Below are 25,161 nucleotides of genomic sequence, written 5' to 3'. Positions count from 1 at the left end.
AAAGTAACTACAGCTGTCAGATAAATGTAGTACAGTATAACTTAAGAATCAAATATAGCAGCAAATGGAAATGCTCAAGTAAAGTACAACTACCTCAAACTGTACTTCATAAGTGTACTTATATTTACTGTACAGTACAGTTACATCCCATCACTGGCTATTCCCGTGCAGGTGACATTGTGTTTGACATTAGAAATGAAGATGCATATAAATACTTTGATGAAAAGCTGCACGTAAACACTGAGCCCAGCTCAGTGCCTCCATGCACGGAAGCGCCGAGGACAAATTTGAGGCGCACACACACTCGTAGCAAATGAAGTGAGGCGAATAGAATAAACCGGATATTATTGATAGTCTAAGAAAAGAAAGGAGGCCGCTCACAAGAGGCTCTGCAGAGAGAGTTCAACCTTTAAAACATTTATTTGATCTATTTACAGACAGTACAGTCGACTGAACAGAGGAGAGGGGAATTGATTTCTATTGTGACACAACTGAAGAGACAGCATTGCAGTTCAACGATGACTACAGCAATACGGTGATTTCACAAAGTTGACTATATACAAATTAATACTTTTAACTGATGGACTGTAAAAATGAAAAGGACGTGGGATAAATTAATGACAATATAGTACAGGATAAAGTAAGAGGGAAACCTTTAAAAAGTGAAACGGTTTGACTTGTTAGTCCACTTCTCCAGCTGAAACCCTGCAGGGAAAGAACACTGTTGAATTGCTAGACTGTGGAAAGAAAGAAGGAAAAGAAAACAGATGCTGCCGTGTGATGTAGTGCAAAGAATAAAAAAGTGGAGATGAAAAAGGGGAAACCGCTTGTGTACAGTCAGTGCAGACGTTTCTGGATCATCTGGTCAGAGAGCGAGGGCTGCATGTGTGCGCGCGCTCGCTGCAGTCTGTTTTCGTGAGTGACACGAGAAACGCCCGAGGCGAGAGAGGGGCGGTGGAAACACAGAGTGTACTGTGCTCGAGTCGACGAAGAAACAGCTGAGCAAAATGTGTGTGTTCATGGTGCTGTAGCATATGTTTGTATTCATGGGGTCAGGCCCGCCGCGTCAGCATGCAGTGTGCTCAAAAGCAATGTAATAAGTTGAAAACAATATATGGGTCACTTAGAAGTGCAGTAATGTAGCCGCCATGCCGCTGTGGATGTGGAACAGCTAGTGATTGTTAGCAAATATATAAATGAACCTTCGGCAGCTCAACCACCTGTAGCATGAAATGGACATTTTGAAAGGTTAACCCCCTGAGACCCGCGGGATCGCAGTCTGTCTTTCAGCGGCCGTAGCAGGTTCAGTTTTAGAGCCAGAGTGAAGATACAGATATCATATGAAAGGAATCCATTAGTACCAGCCATGTCATGTTAGCTTGTTGTGAAGGAGGCTAAATAACACTCTAAAGTTAGGCTAAATTTAGGCAAGGAAAAACTGGCATGGCCATTTTCAAAGGGGCCCCTTGACCTCTGACCTCAAGATATGTGAATGAAAATGGTTTCTATGGGTACCCACGACCTTTAATTAATTAATTCATGTTTATTAATGACTAGAAAAACTTGACACACAGTGCTGAGCTGCATCTCAAATAAAATAATCTTCTGGTTCCCAGCTTTCAGAGGAGGTACATCACTTCTATGTGACATCTACTGCTGACCTGCTATCTCCCCCTAAAGACCCCCTGTACCCCCTTAAACAAGACAAAAACGGGTCTATTGTGGGTCTCAGAGGGTTACAAATAAAAACAAAGCAGGGAGAAAATTATTTTTTAAAATGTGTGAAATCTTGTTTGTAATTGGCTAAAGTGCATTGTTAGATTCTGTACACTGGAGGAGGGTTGGAGGAGGGAGTTTGGCACTGGTCATCCTGAGCTCGTCCTCGAGCTAACGTCTCCAGAAAATAATCCACAGCAAGTCCGCTCAGAAGTTCACACAGATACAAACCACGCAGGGAAATGTAATGTGGACAAGATCTGTCCAAGCCTAATGCATCCATCTTTCCTCTCTTCATGGGTCTGACCTGGTTTATCTTAAGGCTGTTGTTGACTGTTGAAGGTAGTGCATACAGTACATCACTATGTCAACTCACTATATCCGTTGTTTGACTAAATTAACACTCATTTCTACGGCATGTGATGAAAGCTCAATCTTTTACATTACTTGCTGTATTTTCTGGAATTAAATGATCCGTAATTTTAATTAGACAGTAGAAAGTGATTTATGAAATAAAGGGAGGAGATCTGGATGCATTCTGGGGCCAAGTGTGACCAACTTCAAACTGACTTCATTGGGTCACCAGTCCCGCTCGCAGTCAGGTGAAGGAAGAGGTGAAAGTTCAAAAGTTTTTTTAGAGTTCACACTGGGGAAGTACCTGAGCTCGGCCGACCGTCCTGTGCTTGTTGTTGTTGGGGTCGGGGGTGGGGCTGGGGGTGGGGTTTGCACTGTAGGGCTGACGGAGTGACGTAGTTGAGGCTGGGGCTGTTAATGTCCCCCTCTCCCACCAGAGTCAGATCCGACAGCGTGTCCTCCTCCAGCATCTGGACCGATTCTCCCCTGCCAGAGTCCTGGAGGAGACCACGCTGGCCACCCTGGGACGGGTGGATGGGGGAGATGGCGCTGGGAAACGGAGGGGGTGGTCTGGCTTTCCTCCCCCCTCCGCTCTCAGTTCCCAGTGCAGAGTCCAAGCTCTGGGACTGATGGCTCGCGCTGAGCAAGTGGGTGCCGCCGCCTCCTCCTCCCCTGTCGTTGCTGTTCGCCTTATTGCCCCGGCGACCGCTGCTAGGGAAGCTGCCGTTGTTGGGGTTATGGGAATAAGGGGTGGAGCAACCGGGCTCAGGGTTGTAGGGAGGGGGCGCGCCCTGCTTGGTTGCCACCGGCGACAGGCGCAGAAAATCTGGGAGCTGCAGGTCGCTTTTGTTTAGCAGGCCTCGCTGGTCGTCGGCTCGGTTGCTCTGAGCTTTGGATATGAGGTCGAAGAACTCTGCAGGCACACGCGCACACACACACACACATATGTGAATAATCACCCACAATAACATCTTGAAAAACAGTAAAACACACTGATTGTGATTCAGAAAACATGCAGCAGAGGGTTTGTATTAATCAGTTAGACAAGTCCAAGCTACATTCAGTGGGAGCAGAGGTGACTGTGCTACATGGAGCTAGCTAGCTTTGAAAGCATTTGGTGCTGCTTCTGCAACACCACAGACAGGCCAAAGGGTTAGTGTGATCACAGCGACCGAGTTACAGAAACAAAAAGAGAGAGAGAGAGAGGGAGGTCGTTCAGTCTTTACCTTCAGCTTCGTCTATATTAATCTTTTTCTGCTTTCTTTTCTCCGGAGCCTTATGGATAGAGACAGAGTGGTTGGGGACGGGCCGGCTGCTTGTGTCTGGGCCGGGCCCAGTCTTGCCATTTTCCCCATGGGGGTGGTCTGAACCGGCTGTCCCTGACGGCCTGTCCTCCCCCTGGGGGCCACAAGGAGAGCGGAGCGAGGCGTGAGAGCCCTGGTGAGTCATGATGGTGCAAGTGTGGGCACAAGTAATGACAACACGTGGGGACCAGCGCTACTGATGGTGACAAATTGTAAAATGAGAATTTGATGGAGAGGGGGTGGGGGGGGGGACGGCAGGGGGCACAAGTTTCAATGATGCTGCTTTTGAGAAGAAGGATCAAAATAATTACGATAATGAATTTGTTGGCTTTATGTAATTCATCATCAATGACATGTATAGAGTGCTCCAGGGATTATGTATTTCTGTTGGCCAAACAGGAAGTTAGCATCGCCCTGGTTCCCTCGACAAAAAGCCAATGGGAGTTTTTCATTGGGTTTTGGATTATTGCAGAAAATAAGCTCCGTGGCAAACACGCGTTTATGATACTGACACGTTTTGTTCAGCAAGATAATCTTCACAAATGAACAACACTTTTATGAGTTTTGAAGTATAAATGCAATCTTTAGAAGTAAAAAGCTAACGTTAGGGTATAAACAACTACACCACGGTCGCATGAGTGTGAGTATACACAACGAGGCTGTAAAGGCGGACGAGTCGGCGTGATGACGTTTAGTAGTCTCGTTTAGACACTTGTTAGCAACCGCCTTTTTTAAGACACATAAAGGCTTCAAAGTGGGATATTTATTGATGCATTTTATGTCGTAGGACAAAACGTTAAAATCTCTTGAGCTTGTGTTAACCACAGACCTTATTTCAGGCATCTAACCAAAAACCCTTTGAGTTCCAGACGAGGGAACCGGAAGTGCTGAAATGCAAACTCATTTCCAGGTTTTAGGACTCATTCCTGTAGCACTCTATTGAAAACACTTCTAGTAAAACATATATCTATGATAGTTTCTAATTGAAAGACAGGTGGAATGTTCCATTCAGACAACTACAATGCTTAACACTGTGTGTACTAAGCATCACCAACATGTAGGCTAGCAGTAACACACCATAACACCAGAGGGACCAACCTCCTACTACTTAAAGCCACACTACTGCCCTTCAAGCGGGAAAAATATCTTCTAGGATCAACTAAGAAAGCAATAAATGACCATTACAGATGGCCATCAATCAGGTTTAAGCCCCAATAATAACAAGGAAACCCGCACAGCATTCTGAAGTGCTACCGCCACCAGCAACTACGTCCTTTCCGGGTGCACAGAGGCAGTCTGTGATCCAGCAAACGCTCCGCAAGGCTGGGCTGCTATTGCCAGGCCACTGGGTTTGTTACGGAAGAAAGAGAACCAGCAAACCAGAGAGGAAAGTCCACGATGCATTCGGCCACAGGCAGACCACAATAATGGAACATTAGGAACCTCGAGAGGGTGACGAAGCTCCACAGCAACAGTGCACACAAATACAGTCACGAACGCTGACAGAGACATACATCATACACCTGCGCACATTTTTAACGCATTGCAAACAGACATGGGTGATTGAAGACAGTGAGAGAGACACTTAGTAGCGTGACATCATCAACCAGGAAGTGGAGACATTCTGTGGGTTATGGAACATTCCAGAGCGAGAAGAAAAATGGGAAATAAGAAGCTGGGGGAGATCTTACTGTTGTCGATTGGTTTCTGCTTGTCGAGGCCGGGACGAGGCCCTTAGAGGGAGCTACTTTCTGTTTGTCTGCTGAATGAAGGAGAGGGAGCATACAGATGCAAAACTGAGACAGCAACACAGCTTTTTGTTCGATATGATGTCAATGAGAGACAAACGATTACATTAATTTTATTTACTGATTATAGTGTGTGTGTGTGTGTGTGTGTGTGTGTGTGTTCCTTACCTTTTCCAGGAGTGTTTTCTGCAATATCTAATACCACTCGCAGCCCGTCCAGGTTGGATATAGGAAGACCTAGATCTAATGGCTCCAACTCCCCACTCTGCATCACACACACACACAAATGATATGAGTTTGACGTCATCAGATACGCTGCCTGTCTGTCTAGAGAGCCGAAGTCCCGCCCCTTCCGGTGGACCACCATTGGACCTTATTTCGGAAAAAATATGAACAGTAGTCAACGGCGAGAGACAAATATTTTTTGATCCCATTTGAATTGCGCCATGAATCGAACATATGATGTTTGTCAATTTAAAAGCTAATTTTGCAAGTCAACTGTTGAAGTATCAGACGGTGAAAATACAAAATTAGAAAGACTACACACCCAACAGTCCCGTAAAGGACGTCTCTCTCTCTCTGAACTACGATACCTGTGTGTTTCGTACTGGGATGTACTCACACCAGCAACGGGTCTCGCTTGTTCTTTCTCTTCCCGGCTGATAAAAAGACCAGGAGTTGCTGGATAAAACACATCAGGTAAGATAATGTTTCATCTGTGCGTGGTCATAGCTAAGTTAGCTAGCTAGCTAGTGTTGGTGACATATATTGTGCGAGACGAGAGATGTAGTTCACTGAGCAGTTTCACACAAAACTAAATGGTACTACGACAAAACCTACGATAAAACTGCGGCTTTCTTGACTTCTAAATTATGTTTTGAATTGACAAACATCATATGTGTGATTCATGACATAATTCAAATGGGATCTCGCCGTTGACTACCTTACATATTTTTTCCAAAATAAGGTCCCATGGTGTCCACTGGAAGGAGCGGGACTTTGCCTTTCTATTTCTTCTTCTATCTACAGGCAGCCAGAATGAGGGGGGATGAGGGGGGACTTACAATGCGTGCCACCAAGTCAGCGAGGTGCAGGCCGTATTTGGCCACCACAGGCCTGAGGACCTCAGTCACCGGCTTGGTGGGCTTTGCTTTTAGGCCCACTGAGCGGTTAATAGGGACCAAGTCGAGTCTGAAAAGAAGAAAACAGAATGAACGTTTTCTGTAGGATTCTGTAGCAGCAGCGTAAACAGTAATCATGGTTTCAAGACCAGCATTTTCTCTCAGTTTTACTCCTAGTATTGTTGGTGTATGGTGATTACTGCTCATTACTGTACCTGAAGAGAGTGCGTTTTTCTAGTCGGAGGTCCCGAGAGCATAACGTCATACAGTCTTGGTCTAAAACAAGTGGCTGAGAGAGTGAGACAGAGAATAAGAGAGAAGCCATCATGAAAGACGCTCAGATAGTTGCCAAACCCTAAAGTGTGATCACTGATAACTGATAAACCTGCAACAATTACTGATCTCTGAACCTGTGAAATGCCACTTTCTGAGTAATTATCATTTATTAAAGCTGCTTTAATAATTTTTTTTGGCCTAGTGCATCAAACAAGTTTGACATATTGTGACCTTATTAAGTTGATATGACTCACATGTTGTCAAACTATTGCCTGTTGAGCAGCTAGACTGACTCAAAACAGTCAAGTTGTGGAACTGTCTGCTGTAATTCTGCGGGTTCATCATTACACATAGATGTGGGAAGTGTCTGACTGTTTTTTTTCTGTAGGCCTAGTGTTAAACCGCAATGGAAATTAAAATATATATATACTACTGGTTGTTTATCAATCCTCGATGTTACGCACTGGTAACATATTGTTCTGTTTTCTGAATCTGCTCTTTTGATTTACAGAGTATGATTTTACAGGGCAAACATTGCCAAAAGAATTAAATGTTCAGATGTAGACTGTGATATGGGTGGGTGAATAATTAAATAATAGTTCAACTAAAGCAATTTTTGTCTTTAAATTTTTGGGGGGTTATCTATAGTGATAATAATGGTCCAAAATTATGTAAAATTGCTTTGTTTTAAGTCAAAAACCTTCAAATTTGCTGCTTTAAAATCATTTTATTGTTTTCTTTGGTAACAACCAACTCTGACGTTATTTTGTTTGCTTAATTTGGTTTAGTGTGATTTGTTGTGGTTTTTAATAATTTGTCTAAAGAGCTTTGAAGCCCATAATAAAGGTATTTAGCCCTTCATCTACTTGTGTCATACCTTCTCCCCTCCAACCAGGAAGAGGTCTATAGCTGCCAGGTTGATGCAGAGCTTCTCACAGAGGCCCAGCAGCAGGTCCCTGATAGACACCCCGGCCCTCAGTGGCACAGAGCAACATGAGCCGTCCGGCAAGCTTATGTTACACTGCCTCAAGGGGGCGCTGATCCCTCCACGCTCTGTTGACACTGATACTGCACCACGGGCTACATCACCCTGAAGGAGGAAAACAGAGACATAGACAGGGAGGGGGAGAGGAGGATAGTGAGAGGAGGGTTAAAAATGGAGGTTGAGAGGAGGAAAAACAACAGACAGTCTGACGTTATTTCAGCATTCTCAGTGTTCAGTTGTTTGAGTTACTATTAAAGCAGATAAATTGAGAGGAAAAAGGTGAAGATAAAGCCGCTCCATGCTGAAATGAATGTCTATGTGCCCATTAATGCAATGTCTGAACTAATTATCTGCTGATGTCTCTTTCCAGACTGACCTCGTTCTTCCCCGACCCCGACGTCCCCAGCTCCAGACTGGCTCCTGAAGACAGCGAGCCCTGGGATTCACGGCGACCATTGCTGCCAGAGAAATCTGAAAAGTAATACACTCATCAGTAGTGTTTAAAAGAAAGACAACCCCTCTATATCCAACATGACAAACAACCCTCTAGTTTGGATGCATCCATTATAAAAAAACAATAACATTTTAAACAGGTTTAAAACTACTGACTGTAGTTGAAGTCGGTCAGCTCTCGTTTCTTGGGACCTTTGCCGAAGCTCCTGTTGCGGGACCAGGAGAAGAACAAGCCTTTCTTCCGGTCTCCTGAATCATCCCGACCGTCCTCGTTTAAAGATCTGCCCGACTTGCTCTTTTTGTCCTCCTGTAAGACACAAACAAAATAAATGAAGAGGGGTAGACACAGGTGCAAACACACAGATATACACAAAGAAACCTGCTAAAAGATGAATGCAACCCTATTGGAGAACACAAACAGAAATATAAACAGACAAGACAAATGCTTGGCCAATACTCGCACCCCAAAATGTGTCATCTATTCAGTGGTTCCCGACCTCAGGGGGTGCACCAGGATTTGTCTGTTCTGAGGTTGTCAAAAACATGTATAACTAAAATCATAATAACATACTTTATTACACGGCTGTGTTGAATAGTCAATTCTGATTGGTCAATCACGGCGTTCTGCGGTCTGTAATTTCTGTATAACAGACCATTGCTATGTATAACAGATCGTTGCTATGGGCGCAGTTCAGATGTCAGACTCTGGCGGACCGTTTTTGTGTCAAAATATTGATTTCTTCAGTAAGTAGCCGTGTAATAAGCGGGATAGTGTACAGCTAGCGGGTCATTGTTGTGAAAGAATCCCGACTCCTGTGATCCAAACATTTCCAATAACTCCAGAGTGTTACAAAGTCCAAAAGTCAAAATGTATTTAAAAAAGATGGATGTAATCATTTCCAAAAAATTCCCAACATATTTACAAAATATTCTGCTTCAATCCATATTTGCTGATGTTTTCCAAAACAACTTTTTCAATGCGGTCAAAGAACTGTTTGCTCTCCCGCTTGCCGCACACAAAGAGAGACACGACCTGAAGTAAGTTGATTTATTAAAAAAAGACTAACTAATTTAATACACTGAATCGCTTTATTCAAATTGGAGAGGATTTTGTTCTAGGATTTGAACACAAGTAGGGGGGGCTTTAAGGAAAATATTTTGGGAACCACTGATCTATTCTACTAGATGTCAATAATCATTCCAGCTCTTAAAAACATATTTTTTTAATAAGACTAATTTCACAGAACTGTAAAAATCTAAAAAGCAATTCTTTGATTCTCATCATATTGACATATTTGTTTTATATATGACTGTGGATTATAGATTTTTCCATATATATTTCCCAATTCTCCAAGTTTCTGTGTATCCCGACACTAATACTGTGAAAACTGTGACAAGACGCAGCCAAGTTGGAAGTGTTTGCGGCGGCTTTATGTTGTGTTACCTTCTTGGGCGTGGACAGGTTGGAGCGGTCGGAGCCGGTGGTGCTGTGTTTGGAGGTGGGGCTGCTGGGGACGTGGTACGGGTCGGGCAGGGGCCTCCCCTCCACCTCCGCCAGCATGCACTCCTGGTACAGCAGAGACTTGAGGAACCGCGTGTAGCTGTCGAACTTCATCAGGTTGAAGATCTAAAGGGGGGAAAGGGAAGGATAGGCGTCATCAGTGGGCAACAGAAAATGCAGGGACACAAAAAAGGAGGACAGAAAAAGGCAAAACTAGAAAGGAAAGGGGAAAAACATGCAATGGCAAACAAAACTTACGACAGAATGCAAGGAGGACGGGAGAAAGGAAGATAATTAGAGAGGATTAAGAATGGCAAACTGGCTATTGTTAGTACTCCCAGCTTTCAAGCTAGCAGCTTATGGAATACTTTGGTGACACGCAATGAGTGCACGGGCAGAGTGCACGCAGGTGGGCAGGCAGATAGGGTTTATTTCAGGCCTGCGACAGCCACAGATACCAGATTTTTTCTTTTCTTTGTCAGAGCATTTGATTTATTGATCGCTGTTTGGATATAATGAGAAATTCAACAAATACAACAAAAATGTTTTTGAACAACACTACAGACCCTAGCTTTAAAGTAAAAGTCTAATATCCCCCTTGAGGGTGTTCATGCTCACGACCATACACTGTATATAAAGATGGACGATACGACAGCTCCCAAAAAGTGAAGCCAAAACATCTGGATCGCCCCCTGGTGGCTGGCTGCAGTATAGGTCATAAAGCCTGCCCCCTCCATGTTAGCAGATTAGACATGGGCCAAACTAAAAAGTCAAAGTACACGTCAAATACATTTTTCCCAAAGATGGTTTCTGTCATTTTAGGCAGTTCTTATCATGCTGATGCATGTTCAAGTGTTCAATTTTCTGTTAAGTTTGTTTTTAATTTGTTATTTGATGCTATAAAAAGGGGGTGAGACGTAATGATTTACAGCTGTGAGTCTCTCTCACTGACAAGCTGCGGCCGTGCTTCGCTCGTGATTGGTTCAACAGTGTCAGGAGGACTTGAACTAACTGCAAAGCTGCATTCTTAATCATTCAACCTGTGTTTTTCATCAGATAATGATAAGATTTTATGTGAAATAACTTGTTAATAATACAATTTGGCCACTTATTAATAATAAAATAGCTGCCAAAATGAACAGTGAATCTCAAGATGGCAGCTCCAGTATCCAGGATACTCTGGCTTCAAGTTTGTACAGTGGGAGGAAGTGGAGACGCGCCGTCCATCTTTATATACAGTCTATGTTCACGACATAGAAAACGTCATATTTTCTTGGAGTCCTAAAATCGATGGTTGGTTACAAAAATAGATTCTCTGTCCTCTGGGGAGAATTAATGTGAGGCCCCAATGGTGGCACGAGATCTTAACGAGCCCAGGGGTATTTTGGAAAAGCTCATCTCACACTTTGATGTGTGTTTGTCTTATCAGAGTTTGAACATCTGAGCTCAGCTGCTGAAATTAATAGAGCCTGTCAACAAAACCCCCTCACCCCCACCCCCCCCACGACATGCACGTCTAAGAAGCCATTCACATCAATGATGCTAGAAAAAAGAGGAAAATGAATAGTCGACTTTATGTTGTGTCAGTTTTATGAGTAATAATAAATCTGCCCCTCAGGGAAAGCCTTTAATCACTTTCCCCTTCAGGAGGAAGGTCAGGGGTCAGTGTCATCTGAGTACAGATCCTGGAGCAGATGCTTTCTCTTTGATAGAAGTGGTTGCTGCTAATAACCTCGAGATTTCAACAAATAAATTTGTGTTTTGGTTGACACGCTACCTGCAACTGCTGCTCCTTGAACATGTCAGGTCGGGGGGCGTTGAGTATGTCGTCAGCGAGCTGAGCTTGACTATCGATGTTGACCGGCGTTGTGGCTTTACTGGACAGGAAGCTGTTGTAGATCTCCCTGGCACGCTGAGAGAGCTGGAGAAGGGAACATGGAGGGTGGAGGTATAGATAAAAAAGGACAAGGTGATAAGACAGAGAGGGAGAAAAGATAAGGAATGACTAAAGGATAACATTTCCCCTCATTACTGGGGTGTAAATGGATGCGTGTGTGTGATCAAACGATGTCTTGTATGTCCATTACCTGCTTCTTGTCATTCTCAGGGACGTGGCTGAAGAACTCACAGGCCTGCCAGAACAGGATGTTCTCCTCACTGAACTCTTTCTTTAGGAACTCCTGCAACACAAGAATTAAATGTGGATCAACAATTAGGAACAATCTGGACAACTATACAGTATATACACACAAAGTCAGAAGACCCAGAAAACCCAGCTGACAGAAGCAAAGCTGATTTAGCTTTTAACTTTGCAACATCAGAAAGATTTGCTTATCCCTCTGAGAACCGCGGGATCGCCAGCGATGCCGACTGACATTACTGTCTTTAAGAGACTTTACAACCACAAACTAGAGACCTTAAGCATTCAGAGGATGGATGGCTTTCCTAGCTAGATTAACAATAAGGGGGTTTCTGAGCAGTTTACACAACAGAAGTGCTCGCCATCCAATCGCTGAAAAATACAATTCTTGCAGAAATCTCAAAATGTCAAAAGGTTTTTGATACCAAATCAATCACAGCATGGCTTTTTCTATGGTGTTTTGGTGTCTTAATGTGGTATTTTGGAGGGATTATTTAATTCTTGAGTGGTAAAAATGGTTAAATTTAGCACCAAATCTGTGTAACAAATGGTATCAACCCAAAAATGACTGCAACAACTTATGAGACATAATAGAGCATGGGGATGGCCATCATATACTTCAATCATAAAGCTCTAAGCCCTTAATTCACAATTTATTTTAATTTATTAATTCACGTTTATTTCTGATTTATGATTAGAACAACTTGACACACAGTGCTACAGTGACCTGCTATCTCCCCCTAAAGACCGTCTGTGCCCCCCCTAATAAAGACAATACGGGTCTATTGTGGGTCTGTCCTTTTAATAGTTGGGAGGAAACATAGCCTTTCTGTTATGCGAACGTGCCGGCTAACACCAGCCATGTGCTGTGATAGTACCGAGAAGTAGCGGACTCCCACGGGGTCCTGCAGAAGTCTCTCGAAGCAGACAGCCCAGCTGGCCACTCTCCTCTCAGTGTGGCGCCGGTGGCTCTGAACGCTGGGCAGGCTGGCATTACTGTTCAGACTGTTGTCGCTGCTGCAGCCCTGCAGCTCCACGCTGTTAAGTTCTGTACAACAAACACAAATACACACAACATGAAATGATCTGATTCAGGGTGCAATGATTAAAAAACTTCTTTTTTTTTTTGCATCTCAATTTTTGATTTCCATACTTTTCATCTACAACAACATAATCATTGGGTTGTCTGGTCTGGGAAGGGTTGATATAGTTAAAATCAAATGGTTATTTCCTGCCCGTTTGTTGCTTTATTTTTCTCTGTCTGCAGGTGCTCTACCTGAAGGCAGCACTATCAGTGGCATGGTGTGTCCTATCCTATGCCGGTGATAAGGAGCAGCCAGGCCAGCGAAACCTCCTCCTCCCACACGTGTCCCTGCTGTGGTTTGCCGTTGCTTTATCTTTCACTTTGCAACGCAACACCCCCGCAGCACACTTTCACTCACACAATCCCTACGCTACTGATATTACACATTTGTTTGAACTTTCAACTCATGTGTATTAAATGAATGTACTTCATGATTTGGTTTTGAAATCCTTCCTATTTTTGAGGTTGCAAGGTTGACAAGTATGGTCTATGGGTCCTGTGCATGTTTATTTTGTCCTCGACCAAAGAAATTAGTTGACTAACCAATTAGTTGATTTAATCGACAGATCTGTAAAACTGAGTTTCTCCACAAAGAATCACACAAAACACCACTTTAAATCTTGTGTTTACCAGAGATGTGCTCATACGTTTCTTGGAAATAAGTCATTCAGCATGAAAAAGCATAAAAAAGGACTAATTGACGAAAGAAAGGTTAGTCGACTAAGGCCAAAACGACCAATTAGTCGACTAATCCAGCGGTTCCCAGGTTGGGAACCGCTGGATTAGGTCCTCCTTAGGGGGGTGGCCAAAGATCACAGGATTTTTCGCCAGGATTTGTCTGCTCAGAGGTTGTCAAACTTAGGTTTTCTCATGTATAAATAAAATCATAATAACACACTTACTGGAAAATTTATACAAAAGACTGTAAATAAAACTATTTAAAAAGATATATTGAGCATTTAGCAAAATCTAACAAAATATTCTGCTTCAATCCATATTTGTTTGCATTTTCACTGCGGTCAAAAACCTTTTTGCTCTCCCGCTTGACCTTGACGCACAGAGAGGCCCCGAACAGCAATCTAACAAAACCATAAATTACATTTATTTAACCACAATGAAACAGAAAAATAACTAACACTATTATAATAAATTAAATCGTTACAAAAAAAAGATCATATTATGTATCTGGATTCACTTGGCGAATCCGTCAAAACATCATCACTTAATTTATGTTGACGAAATTGTCGAGTTGTAGTCATTAAAGAAAGTTGATTTAATAAAAACAGACTAACTCATTTGGTACACTGAATCACTTTATTCAAACTGAGGATATTGTTTGAGAATATGTAATTTTTTTTTGGGGTGATGACGTCGGGGGGCTCAGCTTTTCTTAGATGACTGAGAGGGGGCAGCCCTAATTATGGGCTTATGTGTGTGTGTGTATGTAGTGAAATTTGACCTCTGCATTTAACCCATCCTAATCATTGGGAGCAGTGGGCTGTAAAGCAACTTGGGATTCAGTGTTTTGCTCAAGGACACATGCAGAGCCGGGGGTGGAACCACCAACCTCGTGATTAACAATGGACCTGCTCCACCTCCTGAGCCACAGCAGCCCCAGTTAACATGGAGTGAAAATAATTTAGTAATGTAGTAATTCTTCTTATTATCATTCTTCTAAAACGGTGTTCCACCTTTTGCACTGCATTATATCAGAAAATACTACAAATACTAGCGTAGTTAAAGACAAGAGATTTGTGTAAAACAACACAACATTACAATACTATTCCACAGAAAGTCAATAAACAAAAAACACTGAAAAAGAGAAAGTAACATCACTATCGTTTAAGTATCTGCAGCTCCACGCCGTTCAGCTCAGTTCAGAACTGTTGAAAGGATGTTGACTACATGCTCCATTGCACACATTATCTTTGTGTAGTATTTATGTTTCACATTCTAGTTGATTTAATCTTGAACAACTCTCAACACTATTAAACTATTTGCCTAACACCTTGAACACTACTCATAAAGCACTATTTTAACATTCCAGTTAAGGAGTTTTGTGCATGGATGCTTAATCCATCGAGAAATCCATTATTTTTCCCACCACTAGCCCTCTCAGTACGTCTGTGTTGGTAAGACTTGCAAAGCAAAAGCACAAAGAGAAGCTGAGAAGAAGCAGAATATCAGCGCTTCAGGCCTGATGAACTAAAAGCGGGATGCTCAGATGAGATAAAACAAAAAACAAGAACAGCCAGAGGGAAGGCACCACCGGTCAGGTGCCCGAGACCACGCAAACTCTGTAAATGAGGAGGATTTAAGAACAGTATTCTGCTCACAGCTAAAGTCCTGTGTGATTGGAAACTTGGCTATTAATGAATAATTCCAGTGTGATGTTTCACCAGTTTCATGATGTTATCAGTGACAGTTTTAATACCGTGGATTATGTCTTTCCGGCTCATTCAGTTTCAAAGTGCGTAGTAAACAGCTCCTAAGACTCCTGCTGCCATCCATTCTCTTCTTAACCACTTATCCTGTTCAGTGTCACAGAGGCTGGAGTCTATCACCACACACACTCTGGATAGCTCACCAGTCTATCACAGACACAGGCCAACACTATAAAGGTGCATCACAACAGTCATATCTGGCTGTAAACTACAAGAAGGGAGTCTCAGATGCCATTTCATATAAATGCACAAGTTGAAATATTCTTAACTTTTCCTCTTCAAAATAAAAATTCAATTGATAGTGAATGGTTTCCCCTGTCTTTCACAGCCAAAAGAAACCAAAAAAGTAAAATGCTTGATAAAATACTAGAAGTATACATTTCACAGAGGGTACATTTCAGCTTAGTCGCACAGCAGTTTGTGAAATAGTCATGAAATTGAATGTATGGATTTGTATATATAGATACGAATTTCAATTTTTTTTTCGTAATGGTCAGCACGAAATCAATTCTTATGTAATCCACGTGACACGGAAAGTATAAATAGCGGCGAATGCCGTGTATAGGGAGGAGGTGTGGGTGGATGTGTGGGTCAAAAAGTACTAGACTTTCGCCCAGGAGACCGGTGTTCGTGTCCCGTGTGAAACCAGAAGTTAACGTTGATTTATTTGTCATGTAACGTCCGTACTTAAGTTACGGCACTTCCGGAATTATTTTAACACAAACCATGATTTTTCCTTAAAGCTAACTAAGTTGTTTTTGTCAAGTAACTTCAGGACTTAAAGATGAAGTAGGCGAGATTGGAGCAAATATGATTAAAAAAAGTTATTTTTATAAATTGGTCGCTATATCGTGACAGTAGTACATGAAACAGGTAACCTGATAAAATCATGTGCCTCTGCGTCCTCCAAAAAAACAAGCAGTAAGAGCTGATCTGAGGTCTGCTGTCCAGCTGCCGTCTATGAGCGCCGGCTGTCAATCACTCGCGATCTCCCACCAAACGGTCAAACTAGGCAGCGCTGATCAAATATGAATCAATATTATGTTACTGTAATGCCTATTTCTCACCTCAAATGTTTTCAGAAACTTCTTGTAGTGTACTGTTTAGCTGTAAAATGAGAAAGCTTGTGACACCGCCGCCATTGTTAAAGCTGGTGATGAACGCTAAGTTCCGGTCACATGACCGGAGAACAGCCAATAGGAACGCTCTCTCAATGAAATGACCTGTGATTGGTCAAAGTCTCCCGTCACGGGGTTGATTTTCTAAAGCCTGAAAACAGAGCCATGAGGAGGTGCAGAAGTCAAGTTATCTTTCAGAACACTTGAATTACAAAATGCTGAAAGGTTATTATGGAATTTTTGCCCAATTACGCCAAAAATATACTGCCTACTGCTGCTTTAAATTATGCCACTTTTAGTGTTATTTTAACCCAAACCGCGATATTTTGCTAAACCTAACTACGTACTTTTGTTGCCTAAGCCTAACCAAGTCGATCGTTTCCTAAACTGCTCAGTGACAAGAGTGAACCTGTTGGGTCCACAGAGAGCATCACTGCCTCACTCCAGTCACTTTTATCTTGTAATGAAGATGGAGAAAAAGAAACAGCAGAGCACACTTGACACCATTCAGACTAGCAACAACATTTTTGAACACAACAGCTGCCCTAACACATTCACACAGACAGGTGAACCATGCAGCTGGTAGTTATATAAATAAAACCATTTATTTCACAAACCATCTGCATGTTGTGATCGCGGGGACTCCTTTTTCAGAGAATTACAAACTGAAGCTAAACTGATACTCGACATCAAAACCTCTGCTGTTAATACGTTTGATTTAACACTCTTAAAATCTACATTCTCTTGAGTTGAAGAAGAAGCACCAGCTGTATCCTCACCTGGGTAGAGCTGGTAGGAGCCTGTGTGGTGCCAGCGGGGCATGTAGCGAATCCTGAGGGGTAACCAAGCTCCTCCATCCATACTCACCCTACCAGAGGGCCCCTCGCAAACTCAACACACCAGGTGGAACACACAGTCCAAGACGGGTCACACACACACACACACACACACACGCACGGATGACAGCAAACCCAGGAAGGAAGTGCAAGAAAGAGAGAGAGAGAGAGAGAGAGAGAGAAACAGGGAGAGAAGGAGAGAGAGAGAGAGAGAGAGAGAGAGAGAGGCTATTGGTGGTGGTGAGCAACCTGGCTGACTACCTGAGAGACCACAGAGAGAGTCAGGTCACAACACACACACACACACCTGTGAGCTTCCAGGTACTGTAGGTAAGTGATACAAGCACACAGGCCTTGAGATGATGAATAATTCAGAGCCGAAGGAGGACAGAACTAAAAACGCCGGAGCAGAAACGTATATATATGCGCGCGCACACACACACACACACACACACACACACACACACACACACACACACACACACACGCACACACGCACACACGCACACACACACACACACACACACACAGAGAGAGAGAAAAACTGCAGTATTGATGAGGAGCTTGTTAAAGGAAGGCCACTACTGAGACTAATGAGGCCTGCAGTCTCCATGCAGCTACACACACTCACACAAACTGACAGATTCAAAGAACAAGGAAGAATAGCTGTCAACCTATTGTATTCCTGTCTTGACTTTTCTGACAGATCAAAATGAATCAAAATGTCTGACATCGGTTTGCAATAAGGCACAATGCAGAATGTAATATTATACTGCTATAGGCCTTAAAATGACTCTGCAAGTACAGTCTAATTGCTGTATTCAACAGCAACATTGCTGTAGTCAAACAGCATAAGGTCAAAAAATGGCCTAAATTCTTGCTATAATACCTAGAACAGTTATTCTCAAATTATAAAATTGTGCTGTATCATTAAACATTGCATATCTACAGGTGGGGACCATTTGCATCAATAAAACAAGCACATTGTGTCCATTTCTCCCACCCATGTTTGCTTTGGGCCAACAGAAACTCTGATAGGATTGTGACACATCACGTCAATCTGTCATGAATCACTCACTGCATTCACTCTAATGCAAATATTCCAATCGGAATTTTCTGAAGCAATATGCTTAATTATTATGATGTGTTTTGCAACACTATGATAGCTCCTGTTATGATTTGTTCAGAGCTTTCTGCCAATGATTTGAACAAGGAGCAATACGTTCATTGTTTTAAAGTTGAAGCCATTACTGAACGTCAGCATTAAACTGCTCATTTTAAATGTCTGGATTCATTAGGACAGTGGTATTAACAGGATTCAAACTGTTTATCCCTATGAAACAGGTCTGAAGTATTATTGTTAAAAGGTTTTACAATAGAAATAGTTCCAATGGCTAAGAGTACAAATGGTAGTAAGCATATGCTTAATTAGGATTATCGATTACGATTAATTGTTATGATTATGAGGGGGTCCTTGGAAAGATTTCCTACCCTGTGGGGTTCCCTGGCCCCAAAAGAACATCTGACCTAGAATATTGGAGAGGAAGTTCAGAAGATGTACATTCAAATTCAAAATAAGGCTTAAAATGCATTTTTAAGTTATTCTCACAAATCGTTCACCTGTATTTATTCTTAAAACAAATTGTTTGGTGTGTTTTGTTTTATTTTTTTTGCTCTGAAAATACACTCTTTACTAAAGGGTACGTTATTGTGAGCAGTTTCCTGATGTCACAATAACATTGACAGGTGGTTTCTACACTGAACTATGGATACAGTATCATGTAAAACTCAATGACTGATTTCATTAGTTTCAGAAGTGTATGAAAACGTATACGAAACAAGTTAAACGGAACAAGTTCCTTTTCCGTCCCGATACCGATGCCTAGGCTTTGGGTATCAGCTGATACCGAGTACCGATCTGATGCTAGCGGTAGGGGAAAAATTGATACAGCTTAGTATCGCGATAATTTGCGTGTCAATATTGTATAGATACAGAGACGTCAACTATTGATCTCCAGCTGCTATTCTGTTTTTAAGAGGTTGTAGCGGGCACCAACTGTGTCATGTTAGCTTGTTAGGAAGAATGCTAAATAAAGCTCCAAAGTTAGGCTAAATTTTGGCGCGATATCTTACTTAAGTAAAAGTGCATAAGTATTAGTTTCACAATATACTTAAAGTACCAAAGTACACATTATGCAGAATGTCCCACTCCAGAATAATATAAATTGCATTAAGGGCTGCACGATTATGGCTAAAATGATAATCACGATTATTTTGATTAATATTGAGATCACGGCTATTTATCACAATTATTCATAGATTTTTAGGGACAAAATATTTTTATATTTTACGTTCACTTGATTTCAATCAACAGAGCATTGCTTTCACTTCCATGTTGTGCTACAAACCTGCTAACGTACAAATCTTTGCATGAAAATAAGACTCAAAATAAAGTTCTTCTTCATCTGAATTCGGTGCATTGTTGTTGTATGTAAAAATGAGTATACGTATGAGTTTTGAAACTGAGCGTAGTTCCCCTTTAATGTGTAAGCAGCTCTAATTGCAGCTGTTAAAGAGAAATTTACAGTGACAACAGGCACTGCCAGGTAACTTCTTGTAAGAATCACAACTTCCCCTCTCATGTGTTGATCTTTTCATCTTATTGATTATTAGAGCTAAAACCGGGAACATCTCTCATCATATTGTGTCACTATAGAGCGTATAATATACTGTAGCAACTTTCCCACTGAACTGTGTGGTTGGTTGTGCAGGATTCCTTTACCTACTAAGAAAGATAACATCATTTAACCTTCAATGGGTTAATGAGTTTCTCGACTCATGCGGAATTAAACTGTCAAACTGCCATCCTTCCTCATAGTGTTTACTTGTTATGTTATCTCAGAATGATGTAACAATAAGAGAGGCAATAACAAAGCAGCAAAAACAGCTTTTTGTCCCAAAAGACGACTAATGTATAGACCATCAGTCTGACTGACAGACTGACACATGAAGCAAGTAGCTTGCAGTGTGTACTTAACTTACAATACCCTGGTGATAGTGATCTATACTCCTACTACTAGTTTGAACAACTGAGAGGAACCATTAAGCATGTTCACCAGTCCCTATACCATCATGCTCCCTGCATCACATGCACATAAACGTGCAAAGAGAGCAAGCTTTCCACTTCGCTCCCAAACAACACATCCTCTCTTCCACAGACACGTGGTGTGAACAAGTGGCCATAAACATTTCTATATTGGAGCTGACTGCGAGCAGGTCTGCCATGCATCCTACACCCCCTTTTGTCTTGTTTCTCACCTCCTCTTCCTCCTTTTATCTCCCATCTGCCATAAATTGTGTCTTTCATGTGCACATGTGAGGTGTTAAAGCTCCATTAGAAGCCTCCTAAATCAGAGGCCTTTCGTTATTGTTGGCACATGCTAATTACACACATGACACCAACAGTTTACCTCAAATTAGGTCAGACAACACGACCAGGAAACACAGAATACAAAACAATGCCTGAAAGGTTTGACGTGCTAATTACAACTACACACTAGGAGTGTAAGAAAATATCGATACACATGAGTATTGCGATACTATGCTGTGTGATACTGTATCGATTCTCCAAAACACTATCGATTTTTAATTAACCTCTTAAAAATCCCACGGCCCAACAACTCATTTCGCCAGTCTCATTTCCTATTCATGAATTGCAACAAAGTTGCAGCTAATGTTTACAAATGTGGGATTATCTTCAGGCTACAGCCTGCCAACATCAGCCGAGCAGGCAGAGGTGGGGCAGACGTTAAGCAGGTCCAACCAGACTGTCTGTTGTTTCTGTGGATTTAGTGGAAGCAGCCATACGTTAATGAGGTGTCCACAATGAACGTGACCGTGACCCCACTAGAACAGGACAACTGGCCCAACACAATAAGCCATTTATTTCATCCCATGAAATACTACTTAAAGTCACAACAACTGAAGGAGGAGGGAAGCCGATTAGATCAGTGGTTCCCAAACTATTTTCCTTGAAGCCCCCCTTCTTGTATCTAAGAACAGCTAAATAAATGTAATTTATGGTGTTGTTAGATTGCTGTTAAACCACCTCGTTAATACAGGTGCGTTCCTCCCTTTGTGTGCGTCGACCATGAGAGCAAAAGTGAAAATGTTGATTTTGAAAGGCTAAACGCCAACAAATACGGATTGAAGCAGAATATTTCATTAGATTTTGCTAGCAGTAAAAGAATATATATTTTTAAATAGTTTTATATACAGACTTTTGTATAAATTATCCAGTAAGTATGTTATTATGATTTTAGTTATACATGTTCAAATCTAATTTTGACAACCTCAGGGCAGACAAATCCTGGCGCACCCCGTGTCATCTTTGCCTGCCCCCTAAGGGGGGTCCGGACCCCACGTTGGGAACCACTGGATTAGATGATGATGAGAAAAGTCATAGATGATTTAAACAGGTATTGAGAGTGTTGTAAAGACGTATGTACTCACCTCCATCGGAGACTGCAGTGGACTGTAAAGAAATACAGAAAGACATGGATTAGGAGATCCCCTCATCACACAGATGACACATATTCATACAAGCTCACACAGTACATGAGCGCTAAGAGGCAGCTGCCCGGGCATGCACTTTCTGTCACATGCAAACACAAACACAGACTGTGTTTCTCACAAGGAACTGGCTCATTATCACACACACACACACACACACACTTTCACATCATGACACAGTCAGGTTAGCGCCCACACTCCCAATTGTCTTGTGCGTGGGTGGAATCATCTGTGAACTGGCTGTGCTCGCTCTGCAAGAAAGCCTCCTCAGAGGGGTGTGGCTTACTGTGTGGATGTATGAAGAGGGGAAACTTTCAGGACAACCTGCCCCCGATTTCACAGTGAAGTGTGATGTTTGCTTGCATATCTAATCACATTTGCAGCCACAGACACAGATGTCTACACAGACGTCTACACAGACACATATTCAAGCCAAACTGACTTTAGAATCATATCCTATTTCCCTAACGTAGACACAAAACAGCGCACACACACACACACACACACACACACACACACACACACAGCATACAATGCCGTGATTTTTATCCCAGACATGCTGAGCTGGGATGAGATCATTCGACACAGACATCAGTAATGTAGCTAACTCTGAACACAGTTGAAACGCTCTGTGACTCAGAAAGAGCAAAAGGAGAGGAGCAGACAAAAGAGAGAAAGAAGGGAAGGGTGAGCAGCAAAGACAGAGTAGCGAGCTCAGATCAGCGCTCTGGATAAATAATCCAGCCACACTGTTAATCTGCCGGAAGCTTTTGATGCTGTTAATCTGTCCACTAATCGCGCTAATGACTGGCTTTATGCGTGCACATATGATGGAAGGCAGGCTGTTGAGTAGCTACGAGGGCATACTGCTGGTTCTGAAGGTATTTGCGATGTACATTTGCATTTGGAAATTTTAATGATCTCATCATTACTCAGCATAAACCACAAACTGTATATAAGAAGTGGACGTAGTCACCGTGACGTCACCCATTGGTTTGTTTACCGCCGTTTTGAAGCCTCGAATTTGGTATTTTGGCCGTCGCCATCTTGGTTTTAAGCCGTCGTCATCTTAGTTATTTGCAACAAGAAATGGTACGAGAGGGTGGAGCTAAGTACAGCTGAACTCTGAATAAGACATTTTTAGGTGAACAAAATGTTACAAACAACTTTCATGAACTGATAACACAAAAGGGTTAACATTCTGAGACGAAAACACGGAAAACTCCCAGACCGGACAACGCTGTGGTGGCCACCTGTCAATCACAAGGTAGCCACGCCCTAAAGCATCCCCTGCTTTATGGTCTATTTGACTCTAAATGGGACCATCATTTACTAAATGAACATCATGCTGTATTGAAGAAGACTTGAAACTAGCGATTGAGACCATAAACTCATGTTTACAATGTTTACTGAGGTCATAAATCAAGTGAGAAGTAGGCTCATTTCCTCATAGACTTCTATACAACCAGACTTCTTTTTGCAACCAGAGGAGTCACCCCCTGCTGGCTATTTAAGGCACTTCCTCATTGGCTTCACTTTTCATGGTCATCATGGGGTTATGGTCATCAGTTAGAAATGTTTCAACTTCATATCTGAGAAATCAAGTAGGTTATCCTTCAATCATGAATGTCAATGGCAGCTGCAGTGATGAAGACCCCAACCAGCCATTTTAGCATAAGGGTTTTAGTACATTTGGAACACTTTGTTGTTACAATGTATGTTATTATATTTAAATTAAACACTGCGCAGCATTCGCACAGGTGTTCATAATATTGCGTCCACACCCTGCCTTTACCCACAGAGTGAAAGTAGACTAATACAGGAGGATCACAGTACCCTGAGTAATCGCATTAACGCAACATGCGATTTTTAGGTTGTAGCTGGCTCAATAATCACATGCAGTTTTGGGCAAGTCATAGTCAAGTCAGCACACTGACACACTGACAGCTGTTGTTGTCTGTTGGGCTGCAGTTTGCCATGTTATGATTTGAGCATATTTTTTTATGTTAAATGCAGTACCTGTGAGGGTTTCTGGACAATATTTGTCATTGTTTTGTGTTGTTAATTGATTTCCAATAATAAATATATACGTATATTTGCATAAAACAATTATTTGTATCCACTCCCATGTTGATAAGAGTATTAAATACTTGACAAATCTCCCTTTAAGGTACATTTTGAACAGATAAAGAATGTGCGATTAATTTGCGATTTTTCGCGATTAAATATTTTAATCGATTAACAGCCCTAGTATACTGTATACTCATACTGTACTGTACTTAAAGTGGGGGTGGGCAGAATTTCACAACGGTCACAAACTTTCTCATTTTACAGCTAAACAGCCCACCAACGTGAGAAACAGTCATTACAGTAACAGAATACTGATTCATATTTGATCAGCACTGCCTAGTTTGACCGTTTGATCAGAGTTCGTGAGTGATTGACAGCCGCTCAGAGACGGCAGGCTCGAGCTCGGCTCTGATTGGTTGTTTTCCTCCGGTCTGTGAAATCTTGAAGATATCATGAGGAGCACCGGAGAACACAGAGGAACATGATGTTTTTCAGATTATCTGTCTCATGCACTACTGCCAGGATATAGTGACCGTTTTATAAAAATAACTTTTTTTAATCATATTTGCTACAATTCTACCCACTGCTGCTTTAAATGCATTTCTAACGCAGTTACCCCAAGAACACATGCATGAAGAGACAGGGAGAGTAATACAAAAAAAAGGTCATTACTTGTAGTAGTTCATCTTTGTTTCCAAAACAGTGAAATGACTAAAACTGAAACTGACACTAAAATAAAAATAGAAGCTTGTAGTAGTCTAAATAAGTCAGTTTCCACAGCTGAATAAAATCCAGACACATTCACACTGAAAGGAAAACTGTACACTTTGGTCTGAAAGCAGAATCTTATAGCACTAACACACCACGAATGATCCAACCTTGGTTCATAAATATGCAGATTTTGCAGTAACCAGGTTACCACAGTGCATGTACATGCACTCTCAGATTCCCCCACTGTAACCTGATTTCTTCCAGCAACTTGTTTTTTCAGTGCATGTAAACAAAGTCTCACTCCAGTCTGTTAACTCTCAAAAAATATGATCCACAATAAAATTGCTGCATGCACAAATCCAGCAATATCCTGACTAAGATTCAATGTACACTTTTAAATTAATCAAATCTAATTGAGCTGACCTCTCTGGTGCAGCATATGTGCTGGTTTGATTCATGTGCATCTTTCCTCACTTGGGCCAAGCTGTCCTAGCCAGATGGCACAGCCAGCGTAATCACTGGGATTAGCTATTTCAGACTGTCCTTGGAAGAGCGGAGGTTGGCACCGGCGTGTCAGAAGAGATTTGATGTGACTTTATAGCAGTTGATTGTGGTCGAACCATCGCGCAGAGGCAGTAAGCTCACCAGTGGAAACCGGTTACCCGATCCACGCGCTGATTAGACTCCCACACATTTCACGTCTCGTACATTTCACCAGCGTTTATTCA

The 25,161-nt window shown here is 42.0% G+C and overlaps 1 protein-coding gene across 5 annotated transcripts in view; it reads right to left on the bottom strand.

The window, feature by feature from the left end:
* Window positions 1–1,661: 1,661 nt before the first annotated feature.
* rgs12b (regulator of G protein signaling 12b) overlaps window positions 1,662–25,161 on the bottom strand; it is a 61,926-nt gene continuing 38,426 nt past the window's right edge. For 2 of the 5 annotated variants that reach the window (XM_037765597.1, XM_037765598.1), the window contains exons 6-19: window positions 21,593–21,614; window positions 12,477–12,646; window positions 11,546–11,638; window positions 11,236–11,379; window positions 9,402–9,584; window positions 8,114–8,264; window positions 7,881–7,975; window positions 7,397–7,609; window positions 6,459–6,532; window positions 6,187–6,313; window positions 5,291–5,387; window positions 5,066–5,136; window positions 3,297–3,468; window positions 1,662–2,983 (exon numbers count right to left, since the gene is read on the bottom strand). In XM_037765597.1, the coding sequence (XP_037621525.1) occupies window positions 2,358–2,983; window positions 3,297–3,468; window positions 5,066–5,136; window positions 5,291–5,387; window positions 6,187–6,313; window positions 6,459–6,532; window positions 7,397–7,609; window positions 7,881–7,975; window positions 8,114–8,264; window positions 9,402–9,584; window positions 11,236–11,379; window positions 11,546–11,638; window positions 12,477–12,646; window positions 21,593–21,614 (2,238 nt within the window). In that variant the 3' untranslated portion in view covers window positions 1,662–2,357. The remainder of the gene's footprint in view (window positions 2,984–3,296; window positions 3,469–5,065; window positions 5,137–5,290; window positions 5,388–6,186; window positions 6,314–6,458; window positions 6,533–7,396; window positions 7,610–7,880; window positions 7,976–8,113; window positions 8,265–9,401; window positions 9,585–11,235; window positions 11,380–11,545; window positions 11,639–12,476; window positions 12,647–21,592; window positions 21,615–25,161) is intronic. The other 3 variants (XM_037765599.1, XM_037765600.1, XM_037765601.1) reach the window with 3 other exon arrangements.

This window comes from Sebastes umbrosus, chromosome 3 (assembly GCF_015220745.1).
Source record: "Sebastes umbrosus isolate fSebUmb1 chromosome 3, fSebUmb1.pri, whole genome shotgun sequence".
Classification (NCBI taxonomy): domain Eukaryota; kingdom Metazoa; phylum Chordata; class Actinopteri; order Perciformes; family Sebastidae; genus Sebastes; species Sebastes umbrosus.
This window is presented reverse-complemented; position numbering and strand designations above follow the sequence as displayed.